This window comes from Macaca nemestrina, chromosome 7 (assembly GCF_043159975.1).
Source record: "Macaca nemestrina isolate mMacNem1 chromosome 7, mMacNem.hap1, whole genome shotgun sequence".
Taxonomy (NCBI): Eukaryota; Metazoa; Chordata; class Mammalia; order Primates; family Cercopithecidae; genus Macaca; species Macaca nemestrina.
The window spans coordinates 98,443,395-98,456,161 of NC_092131.1; the positions used below are offsets into that span (position 1 = coordinate 98,443,395).

Below are 12,767 nucleotides of genomic sequence, written 5' to 3' on the forward strand. Positions count from 1 at the left end.
TATGTGAATTTTTTATTTTTTGGCACCTCTTTTAAAAACTCCACTTAATGACCTACCTGCATTACTGAAGTGTCTCTTGTTGGGGTGATTGTAGTTATCTCTTGGGTGTCCATGCATCTGTGGGCCATGGGAGGCAGGCAAATGAGGCTTCTGAGGGTGAAGGTTGTGTGAGGTATGGGACTGAGATATCAGAGAGTCCCGGCTGGAGCCTGAGGCCTCTGGACGAAATGGTTTCTTACCCCCAGTCACGTCATCTTTCTTCTTTTGCTCCTAAAGAGTAAAAGGAAACCAAAGAAGCTCAAGATCCCAGGCTTAATTCCCCAGAGAAGAATAAAGGCTATCACCTCTAAATAGCTCCCTCTTGTCCTTCTTAACTTTTGAACTGCCGTTCACTACCTCCTAACCAAAAAACGCTCATAAATTCCACTGTTAGGCTATTTGCTGGGGGAACTCAGTGGAATTTATGCTGAGTTTGACCATCACTGCTAAGTACCTGCAAGAACACATGCATACACCGCTAGACGTCACTGTACAGGGCACTGTACAGGTGCCCAGGCTGGCGGCACTCTCGGAGGATCATCTTGGACCATATAAAGCCAAGATTACCAACTTTCCAAGGCTAACCGCAACAAAAAACCCTCCACTGTCCAGTGGGAACTAACTCCTAAGCCAAAGTCATCAAGCTAAATATCTGAATGTTGGAGTAACATTCTTCCTTATTACACAAGTCAAATAAATGTTTGATACAAAAAAAAATCACAAAATAAAAAAAATAAAGTGATCTAAAACCTAACCAGCAAGGGAATTACTGTTAATAATTTGGCACATATTTTTTAAGCTTTTTTTTTTGTATTTATATAGAGGTTTTTAAACAAAAATATTTGGCATTCATTTTTCACTTAATGTGTAAGTCTTTCCATGTAAATACTTATTTCTACAATATTATGTTTAATGATTGATTAGTACTTTCCAATATGGATATATCATGAACTACTGAGTTTTGTTTTTTGTTTTTTTGAGACAGAATCTCACTCTGTTGCCCAGGCAGGCGTTCAGTGACACAATCTCAGCTCACTGTAACCTCCACCTCCTGGTCTCATGCAATCCTCCCACCTCAGCCTCCTGAGGGGCTGGGGCTACAGGCATGTGCCACCATACCCAGCTAATATTTGTAGTTTATGTAGAGATGAGGTTTCATCACGCTGGACAGGCTGGTCTTGAACTCTTGGCCTCAAGTGATCCACCCCCACCTCAGCCTCCCAAAGTGCTAGGATTACAGGCAGGAGCCACCATGCCTGGACACACTGAATGTATTTCTTATTGCTGGGCTTCCAAGTAATTTCCATTACAAACATGTTTAAATCTCTATCTCCTTCTCAAACTAAATTCCTGGAAGCATAACTGCATGCTTTAGTCTTAATAAATCTTGCTGAATTCTCCCCCAGAAAGGTTATGACAATGTATACTCCCACTATTAGGATACCACCATTTTTGTTATTCAACTTATACTCATTTCTGATCCCTAAATGAATGAAGTCTTTCATTATTATGTGTCCAACTTCAGTCCCTCTTCCTAATTTTCACTCCCTTCTAAAGGGCCTTTCCTAACTATTTCATTCTCTCCAGGGCCTTTCCTGACTATCCTTTTATAGACTTTTTATAATGTTTATTAGTATATGATTCCTGTATGTTACTGCTATAACATATTCTTCCATGTAAAATTAAATTATAAACTACTTGAGGGTGCTGCTTCACAGGCCAACACAGCACTGGGCACAGCATAACAAATACCTCCCTGTCCCCAGCACCATTCTATTCCATTCTATGTGCTGAGGACAGAGCAGTAGATGAGAGACACAAAATCTCTGTCTTCATGGAGCTGACACATTAGTGGAGGTGGTATTTAATGCTCACAGATTGAACCAAATGTCCAACTTGGGTACAGCCCATGTGGCGAGTCAGCAGATATGCAAATGGGCACACCCACACAAGGAACATTGCCTCTTCAGCCTCCTCCATTTCACTTTTGCACCTATCCCCCTACTCCAAAGGAGAGGCAACTTCTAAGCACCTCTCACAAGTGAATAGCAGGACCCCTTCCATACAAAAGCTGGAAGGACACCAAGCAGATGGTCCAGAAAAGAAGAGAAAAAGTATTTTCTGCCCACCACCCTATTACTTCCTAGGAGCCACATTTATAAGCTACCATAAGACATGTACGGAAGAAAAATGCACATGGAAGAAAAAACCTGGTGAACAAATGATTCTAGGACATAAAAACACAGGGTAAACACTCTTTGTCAGAATTTCAACAATGTTAGGCTCCAATACATTGGCTATTTCACCCATCTGGTCTTATTGTTTGACTATTAGCACCAGCAATAACCCATGATTCTGTGACCATCTCCCTGTGGAAAAATAATAATTAAGAGATTTTTCTGTGGAATTGGTATTTGTTTGTATGAATTAGGATTGCATTTGTACTTTACCTCCTCTTCTTGAGACCTTTTCTTATGAGCCATCTTGTATAACTTATGCAGTTTTCGAGCATCAAATTCTGTAAACTTGGAAACAAAAATCCATAGGTTCCTAAAAAGAAAAATGAACAGTTCTGGTGAATTATAGAATTAGAAAAGCAATTTTTTATTATCTTCATGGATGGCAAGCTAATAAATTTTGCTGTGGTATATTCCCTAAGCATAGAAATTAAATTACAGAAATATTATTTCAGGTATTATTTAATAATAATACAGTACTGCATTATTTAATAATAATACAGTACACAGCGTTAATAATACAGTAAGTCTAACTTAATGTTGTCAATAGGTTCTTGGAAACTGCAACTTTAAGTGAAACAAAATCAATTTTTTTTCTCATCAATGTTACAATGAAACAAAGCTGAAGGAAACAATGTTATTTGAGGACTTACTGTACCCCTTTATATGGTTCTGCCAAAATAGTATGACAGAGGGATTTAGAGACTAAGGCTCTGTCAGTACCTAAAACTCCTCTGAATTTGTATCAGTGACACCCCGGACTCCAGTCCTTTAAATTTTCCTTCATTTTCTGGACTCTACCACAAATCCATCAGCACGACTATCTCCCAGGGTGTGGCCTCCATTCAGTCGGTCATCTCTGTGTTACTGCCCCTCCTTCCTCCCAGTTGTCGCCACCATGACCTTTCATTTACTCCTTAAAACTCTCAGTGACTTCTTCCCTCCAATTCCATTATGTTCACCCTACCATGGTGTTTCTGCACAATAGGGGAATGATATGATGAAATGGGTGTTTTTAGAAAGAGTAAGCACAGGTAGTCAGTGAGCGCCATAAAGGAGTCTCATATCTTCTCAAACTTCCTAACAGGCAGTTTCACCATGGCTTGCTGCTGACAGGACACCTGTACAGGCTCCCTAACTAGAAAGCCTGCTGTGTCAGGTGAAGAGCCACTTACCTTCCTGTCTAAAGCCTCCTATAAAGAGCTTCAGTCTTTTTAACAAACTCTCTTTAAGCCCTAAACACCACCCAGTCCCCTCCCTGACCCACTTTCAAGTCTTTGTTGAAGCCTGAGAACTCTGTTCATCTCAGCAATCCAACTCAGGTCATGTACGCTCAGTTCAAGTGCACCTGCCTGCCTCTCAGAAGACCTTCCTTCCTGACTACTCTTCATGCACTTCCTTCTCGGCCCTTCCACTCTATCTGGTCTTGCATTTGCTGCCTCATGATGAACAGTTTCTCCAGAGGCTTGCCTTGTACTACTTTTTTGACTTGTAAAGGGCGAGGACCTTATAAACTACTGCTAGCCAAGATCACAGTGCCTGGCACATTTAAAAATGAGTCTGTTCAGTGGGATGACCTTTTGCTATCTTCTAGTCAGTGTTAAATTTAAAAAGAAAAAAAAAAAAAAGCCAGATGCAAGCTAGGTAAAGAAAGAAGCTGGCAACAGTGTTAAGGTGAAAAAAGTACCATTTTGAAAATTAAATTTTTTTATAGGGGTGAAGCATGCTGTGGACACCATCAGGCAGAAGTTTTCTTAAATCCACTTTTCACTCAAAAACCAGTCCTCTGAGATTGGACATATTATACAAAGATAATCACATTATCCATGAACTATACAAGTTCAAAGTAACTGTGGTTATGTACAAACAAGCACATGTACCCTCTGAGTCTAAAATAAAATAAAGACGAACTAACGTGATTAATGGAAAGAGATTTAATGTTACAACTGCCTTTTAGAATTTCCAGCCATGACTGGGCGCAGTGGCTCACGCCTGTAATCCCAGCACTTTGGGAGGTCAAGGCGGGCGGATCACCTAAGGTCAGGAGCTCGAGAAGAGCCTGGTCCACATGATAAAAGTCCATCTCTACTAAAAATACAAAAATTAGCCAGGCATGGTGGCAGGTGCCTGTAATCCCAGCTACCCAGGAAACAGATCTTGCAGTGCCAAGATTGTGCCACTGCACTCCAGCCTGGGCGATAGAGTGATAGAGTCAGACTCTGTCTAATTTAACACACACACACAAAAAAAAGATTTTCCGTCATGTTTCCTTAAAATATCCAAAGTGATTAGTGGATATATACCTAGCAATCCCACTACTGGGTATCTACCCAGGGGAAAAGAAGTCATTATATGAAAAAGACGTTTGCACTCACATGTTTATAGCAGCACAATTTGCAATTGCAAAAATATGGAACCAGCCTAAATGCCCATCAACCAACAAGTGTATAAAGAAAATGTGGTATATACATACCATGGAATACTACTCAGCCATAAAAAGGAATAAAATAATGGCATTTGCAGCACAACCTCAATGAAGCTGGAGACCATTATTCTAAGTGAAATAACTCAGGAATGGAAAACCAAACATTGGATGCAAAGGCATAAAAATGATATAATGGACTCTGGGGGGAAGGAGGCTGAGGGATAAAAGACGACACATTGGGTGCAGTGTGCACTGCTCGGGTGATGGGTGCACCAAAATCTCAGAAATCACCACTAAAGAGCTTATCCATGTAACCAAACACCACCTGTTCCCTAAAACTACTGAAATCTTTTTAAAAATTTTAAGTGGATATATAAAGGAACATTTATAAACCATGATGCCTTAAACACTGGTAAGTTCTAGATTAACTGCTTTAATCCAAATTACTACTTTAATTATTAAAGAAGGATATGAGAATAGAGAACTCAAAGTTCTTGTGGTTTTAACCTCTGTTTCACCATGTGTTGGTACAGAACCAATCAATTAGTTGTATTAGATACAGTAATATCTGAATATCTGGTTATCAACCTGAGATGGGTAAAGTAGTTAAGACCAGATGATTTCTGTCCCTCGTAGGCTTAAAGAAAATTTATTTCTGAGAACAGACCAGCAAATCCAGTACCACTATCTTTCTCTCATAAAATAAATTAATGACATCATCCTACCCCTTCAAAAGGCTGGTCTCAGCGGAATGGCCTATTTCATGGAAAGGAAAGTTAAAGCCTGCAGGTACACTGCCAACAGATGAGTTTTGTTGGGAAGAAGGTTTCTTAGGTGGCTATGCCACCTTTTATTAAAAGAAAACAGAATCCACTCCCACACTCAGTCAAATCAAACGGGGCAGACGAGGCCAAAGTGGTTACCTCCTCCACAGTTTGATGTGCTCCTGATCTGAGTAGGCTTTAAGGCACTCGGCTATCCGGTCTCCGATTTTTAGTAGGCAGTTCCGGGTGTGTTCCAGCTGTTCTTGCACATTGAGCCCCTTGTCAGGTTTGTCGAGCTGTTTCAGTGCCTTTTTCACAGGCCTCATCCTCTCCTTACACTGCAACAGGACAAAAGAGTAAAGACATAAACAATCTGCAGAAAGTAAGTCTTGTCCCTTGCTTATTGCGCTCTCAATGAAAACACAGTCCACCCCTATGCCATACAATTGCTAGAGGAAGAGTGGGTAAAGCTAGTGCAGTGCAGTAAGTGTCAGCGTTAAAGTCAGAAAACCCTGAGGTGCAGTGCCAGCACCATCACTTAGAGTTATGTGATAACACTTCACGCCTTACTTAACTTCTCTAAATAGTGCTTCCTCATCTGCAAGAGGCATGGCATGCCTTACAAGCCCATTTTGAAGATCTAATGAGGAGCAGTATTACAGACCTAACCTGAAATTCTCCCACCACAAACTGTCTAAAAATACAGGATAAAATATTTACAAATCCTTTAGGCTTGAAAGAAAGCAAAAGAAAGGCTTCCAGATAAAGATGGTAAACAGAACACATCAATCTTTTCTCTGCCTCCCCAATCCCACTAAAACAATGGTAAAGGGAAGGTCCTTAAAAGAGACAAGCCCACAAAGACAGCGAAAACAAGCGAGAGGATAACAGCAACAAAATATTGGCAGCATGGGAAATGACAAAACAGATCTGAGAAAATGAAATTCGAAGCCAGGAGTAAAAAGAGCCAAGAAGTAACCCAGCTTACATGGCAAAACTCCCCCAAAGGTGAGCTGTCTTCAGAAGGAGGGATGAGGGCTAAAATAGGGAGTGGTTTAAAAACGCTTAAGAAGTAACACATATCCAGATTCGTAAAATACCCAGATCTCTAACTCCACCCAGCAACAAATACAAAGACTTGTTCTCCAGAAAAGGATAAAAGAACCTCTGAGCTGGACTGCACAGGCACAGATGAGGGGTGAGCCCACCACATTGAAAACAGGATTATGTGAGCACGTGAGCACAGTCACACAGGATGAGTCACCACCCAAGTCTTCTGCCTCTCAGATTCCAGAATGGAAGGAGCCAGGCCTTCACACTCCAGAGAGTCAGGAAACTGGGGCATTCTTCACAAAATGTGACCGCCCCAGAGGAAAAGCCAAATGATCCTGACTACCCATCGGAAGTTCCTGCTAGATCATCCTATAGTGAAAACTTTCAAAGGAGATCAAGACCCAGCACCCACATGCTCAAACTTCCAATGAGATGTTTAGTCCTCCACTCTTAAATATCAGCTGACAACTGAGGATCAGCAAAGCCATCAAGGCAATATGTATAACATGAACAATGGAAAACAAAGACAAGTATAAAGACATTCAAGAGTGGTGGAGGAAAAAGATATTAGAAATAAATAATGTGAAACAAAGTTGAAGGAATCTCCCAGAAAGTAGAGTAAAAAGCAGAAATGAGCAACTTAAAAAGACAAAATTAGGGACCAACATCCAGAATTCAATATCCAAAAACAATAAATTCCATAAAGGTAAAACTGGGAACTTAGAAAAAATTACCACCGTATAATTCAAGAAAATTTCACAGAATAGTGTAGGGATATGGTTGTCAGCCACTGAGTATCTGGTACAATGAACTAAGTAAGACACGTGGCCATGAAATTTTCAAATAATGAAAACTCTACAAACTTCCATCACTTTGTGGTCATTTCCACAGCTATATACTTACGATCTGTGGATTTTTCTGTTGTATTTCAATTTTTAAAAAGGGCATAAAATAAAAAATATACCAAAAACTAAAAGACTTCTGTAATGACTATAAAAAATAAAAGATTAGTATTAAGAAGGTAAAAGGAATTCCTACAGAAAAGGTAAGAAAAATAAATTATTCCAAATATATCAATTTGGAATAAATGAATAGGCAATTCACAAGGAACATGAATGACCACTAAAATATGAAAATAAAAGTCCAATGACCTTCAGTATTTCACAGCCCTCAGATTAGCAAAAATTAACAACTGTTAACTGAGTCAGAAATTAATAACTGTTTCTAAGGCTGGTAAGCAATTGGAACTTGAATTCATTGCTATAATTAATACAATCTCTACAACTGCTTTCAAGAGTAACTCAGGTATCTAACAAAGTGGCAGATGTGTATACCTAATGAATGACCTACCATTTTTTGCTCAAGTCATACACCCTAGAGAAGCTCTCACTTGTGTGGTACAAGAAAATATGTGCAACAATTTCACTATAGCCTATCTGCAGTAGCAAACACCTGGAAAAATCCTGATGTCCACCAATACGAGAAAGAATAAACTGTGGAAGAATAAATTGTGGGATAACATGAAACTTCAATGACAGCCACAATTAACATATATAAATCTCAAAAATGTTGACTGTTACAAGAGGAAAAGCAAGTTATAGGATACACAAGTGTGCCAATTACAGTTTTAAGACAAGGAAATCAATCCTCTGTATTGTTTATATGTGGGAGGCCAGGCAGCACAATGGTTATGGACCCAACCTCTCATGCCAAACTACCTGGGTCAAAACTGTGTTCTATGTCTTAGCTGTGTGACATAGGGCAAATCACTTAACTCTCTTCACCTTATTTTTAAATATGTAAAATGGAAACAATAGCCTACCTCACAGGATTGCTGTGGAAAAAATATACATAAAGCACATAAACATTAACTGGCTATTAATGTGAGCTACTATCATCTTTACAGACGTAAGTAGTAAAACTCTAGAACTACACGTTAAATATAAAAACTGAATTCGGAATCATGGTTACATCTGGGAGGTAAGAGAGAGAAAAGGCCCAGCGCGGTGGCTCACGCCTGTAATCCCAGCACTTTGGGAGGCTGAGGCGGGCGGATCACGAGGTCAGGAGTTCGAGACCGGCCTGACCAACATGGTGAAACCCCATCTCTACTAAAAATCCAAAAGTTAGCCGGGCGTGGTGGTGCACGCCTGTAATCCCAGCTATTCAGGAGGCTGAGGCAGGAGAATTCCTTGAACCCAGGAGACAGGCTGCAGTGAGCCAAGATCACACCACTGCGCTCCAACCTGGGCGACAGAGCAAGACTCTGTCTCAAAAAAAAAAAAGAGGAAAAAAAGCATAGGTTGAGAGGGAGGTACACCCAGGGATTCAGCTTTATATTCTGAGTCTTAAAGAATTCAGATTTGACAAAACTTCATGGTATATTTATCAATGCCTATTATATCCCTGAAATTTCTCTGCATCTTTTAAAGATTTCATAATATAAAAACAAGATTAAATGAGTCATTTTTAAGAGCATTTTTTAAATGTCATGGTACCACAGAACATTAGATATCATTTTCTCTTATAAACACTTGGATAAGAAAGACTAGGAAACAGATTGGTTAGCTGACTATGTAGTTATTCATTTATTCAATCTACTCACTGATACACTACTAGCATCTAAATGAACTTTATATAAAACATAATACTTGTCCTCAGCTCACAGGCTAAAAAGAGACTTAATTGACATAAAAGTGAAAGAAAACGTTATCTATATACATACGTGTATAGATTTTAGATAACTCAGAAGAAGAAGTCAAAGAGAAGTTACAGGACAGGGTCAACAGGGTCCTTTGCTGCCACAGGACAGAAGTATTTTCAAATTTGGAAGAAAACAGCTTTTTCTTTCGGTCTGAAAGAGCTGTTTGATTAACGGATTTGTGGAAGTATGGGGAGGAGAAACCACAGAGAGGTGGGAAAGGGATGGTGGCACAGTGAAATCTATACCTGCAGCTCCAGCCAGGGGCAAAGAAGCCTTGAGGACACACTGGCCTGTATCCAATCCCGTGCAAGACCTGGTCCATGCACTCGCTCCCCATCGCCTTACCCTCCCCTCTTCTCCTGTTACCTTTTATTATTCCTTCAGAACCCAACTCAAACATCACTTCCTTACACAAGCCCTTCTGGCATCCCCTGACTAGGTCAAATTCCCTTCTCACAGCATCTCCACAGTATGCACACTCTCTCCTCCAGAGGCCTGTCTGTGACAGGTGCACCAACATGATTTGTGTAGTTATCTAACTCCCCTACTCAAATGTACAGTTTACAATGATAGAAATGGTTATCTATTCAACATGGTAACTCTGGGGGCTGCAACACAGAAAACATTCAATAAATATTTGCTCAGTGAACACTTCTCTTTCCCAAATGCCTCTAAGAGCCCTTGGAGCCTCTCTTAACTAGGAGCACAAGACATGAAATCCACTCCTTAAACTTCCCCTCAATAAAAGACAAGACAATCTCTTCCTGCCGGCCTGCTGAAGAGCACATGGTCTTCAGATATTGTAAGCAATGTGTTTCCAAAGTAATGTACTATTGCTCAGCTCAACTGAAGCTCTGGCTAGACCTATAAAAGGCAGAGCCACAGCAAGCACTGTGGCTGCAGACACTGGTATCCCCCAATTTCAAGACTTACTATGCTGAATGTCTCCTGGTCCAGATCATCATCCTCATCCTCTCCAATGGGGACAGGTTCACTTCCTGCTGTAATATGGACAGGACCCTGAGATCGCTTTGATTTACTCGAAGATTTGGCATCACCACTTTTAGGCTTTTAAAAAAGAGTTACAAGGAGTCATTGTCATTTGTGCAATCCTACCGTGGAATCTGGATTTCTTACCTATGTTGCGTTATTACAATGGGTAAATATGATGGTCTCAGTTTATTTTTTAAAAAGTAAAATAAAATCCTGAAACATCATGAAGACAAACCTAACTGATTAGCAGCTTAGTCACACATTATTCCCATTTCCATCTCTAAATGTACCCAATTATAACTTCAATTTCATCAGTGCTATTTTTGGGCTTCTACTCCTTTATCCATAAAATGCACAGAAATGTCATCAAGAGGTTAAGATTGTAAATTGGCAGAACTCTTCTAGAGTATCATGTAGCAACTTTTATTAACAGCATACCTTTTGATTTAGGAATCTGCTGCATTACTAAATTATTATAAATGAAATCTATATACATCTCAATTATATCGAAGGAAACGTTGCAGAAGGATATATAAAATGACTTCATGTACTTTTTTTTTCTTTTTTTGAGACAGATTCTTGCTCTGTCATCCAGGCTATAGTGTAGTGTCATGATCTCAGCTCACTGCAACTCTGCCTCCTGGGTTCAAGAGATTCTTCTGCCTCAGCCTCCCAAGTAGCTCGGATTACAGGCACACGCCACCACACGCAGCTAATTTTTGTATTTTTAGTAGAGACAGGGTTTCACCATGTTGTCCAGGCTGGTCTCGACCTCCTGACCCTGTGATCCGCCCACCTTGGCCTCCCAAAGTGCTGGGCTTACAGGTGGGAGCCACTGCACTTGGCTTGACTTCATGTACATTTTTAAGCATACAGCATGCTTTGTTTATAGTTATATGGATATGCACTATAATATGTACTACAAATATAAATACATGAATAGGAAGGTTTCAAACCCACTTCACAGTGGTGGTTATGGGGGGAACAGAGGAAGAGTAATAAAATCAGGGAAAAGGAACGGGGGCAGCTTCAACCGTACCAGTCATATGTTCAAGAAATACAAAAGGTATCAGCCTCTCCCCCTGCCTGGCCCCACCAAAAAAAAGAAAAAAGCCACTTAAAGTAAACACGAAAAAATGTTAACAACAGTTGTGATATCTGGAGAGTGGATAAACAGATGTTGGCTAAAATTGTTCTTTGTGTTTTTATTTTTTTAATATTTTACTTTAAGAAAAAGAATGTCTTTCTGTGGGAGCACAACTGCACAGGTTATTTGTCACAATATGGTCTATTAACATCAAAAATTAGAAAGTATTTCAAAATGGGAAATTCAAATTGCTTCTAACATGTTACACCCAAACAGAATCCTCCCCAACTATTAAAAATGTTTTTTGTTTGTTTGTTTGTTTGTTTGTTTGAGACAAGGTCTTGCTCTGTTGCCCAGCCTGGAGTGAAATGTGACACAACCATGGCTCAATGCAGCCTCGAGCTCCTGAGCCTAAGCAATCCTCTCACCTCTGCCTCCCAAGTAACTGGGCCCACAGGCACATGCCACAATGCCCAGCTAGATTTTTGCTTGTTTTTATTTTGTAGAGACGAGGTCTCCCTAAGTTGCCAAGGGTGTAAAAATGATTTTAACATTTATTCACTTGGAAAGTTGTGATATACTGCTAAGTGAGGAGAAAAGACTACCCAAACAGTCTAATCTGATTTTTATATTTGTTTTTAAATGTTTATTTTATATTTAATAATATAAAATTTCAAAGTAAAAGTTTCAAAGTACTTATCAAGAAATCTATATTAGAGTTATCACTGGATATTAGAATTATAGCAGTTGTTTGTGTTTTGGCAATGATTTTACTGTGTTCAGACGTCAGCAAGTATACGCTGCAACACTGTACCAAATTATTGGGTTTAGAATGAACTTCATAAAACCCCTATGTAAAGGTTATAATAGCAAGGCTTTTCATCCATTTACATTCCAATAACTCTTGCTAATATTTGTTTTTGACTCAAACTCTTCTTCAAATTCAGTTGTGGACTGTGCTTCTCTAATATGAATCTGAGAACATATTTCGTATTTACATGTAAATGAAGATTTCTCTCACCTGTCCTATCTCATTCAAACATTTCCCCCTGAAATACATAATAAAAGACCAACTAAAGGCCTTCTTTTTTAAAAAACACCCCAAACTTGCAGGTTCCCCTCTCTCTGCAAGGACAAGTGCAGGTATTCCATCAACGGCCCCACCTATCCTTCTTAAACACACCCATAAAAAGACAATTATTGCAGGGCCCTCAAATCTTACGCTACTTCTAAATCCAAACGGGGAACTGCAAAGGCTGTGAGTATCTCCATGAACAGAAGGGCACCATTACCTTTTCCTTCTTATCTTTTGACTTCTTTCTTTCCTTGTCCCCTTCTTTGTCTTTCCTAGAACTCATTTGCTTCTCCTTGTTCTCCTTGTTCTCTTTCTTCTTCTGTTTTTTTTTCATTGGACTTTTTTCCAAGCCATCATCCTAGGAAACAAAACAGGGCTCTGAATTTTTAT

General features: G+C 39.6%; 1 protein-coding gene across 4 annotated transcripts in view; it reads right to left on the bottom strand.

Annotated features, from left to right (window-relative positions):
* The window catches only part of LOC105479354 (chromodomain helicase DNA binding protein 2), a 140,375-nt gene that overhangs the window by 13,124 nt on the left and 114,484 nt on the right, over window positions 1-12,767 (bottom strand). For all 4 annotated transcript variants that reach the window (XM_071100628.1, XM_071100629.1, XM_071100630.1 and 1 more), the window contains 5 exons: window positions 12,595-12,735; window positions 10,156-10,290; window positions 5,625-5,803; window positions 2,490-2,589; window positions 57-270 (listed from right to left, as the gene is read on the bottom strand). In XM_071100628.1, coding sequence (XP_070956729.1) covers window positions 57-270; window positions 2,490-2,589; window positions 5,625-5,803; window positions 10,156-10,290; window positions 12,595-12,735 — 769 coding nt within the window. The remainder of the gene's footprint in view (window positions 1-56; window positions 271-2,489; window positions 2,590-5,624; window positions 5,804-10,155; window positions 10,291-12,594; window positions 12,736-12,767) is intronic.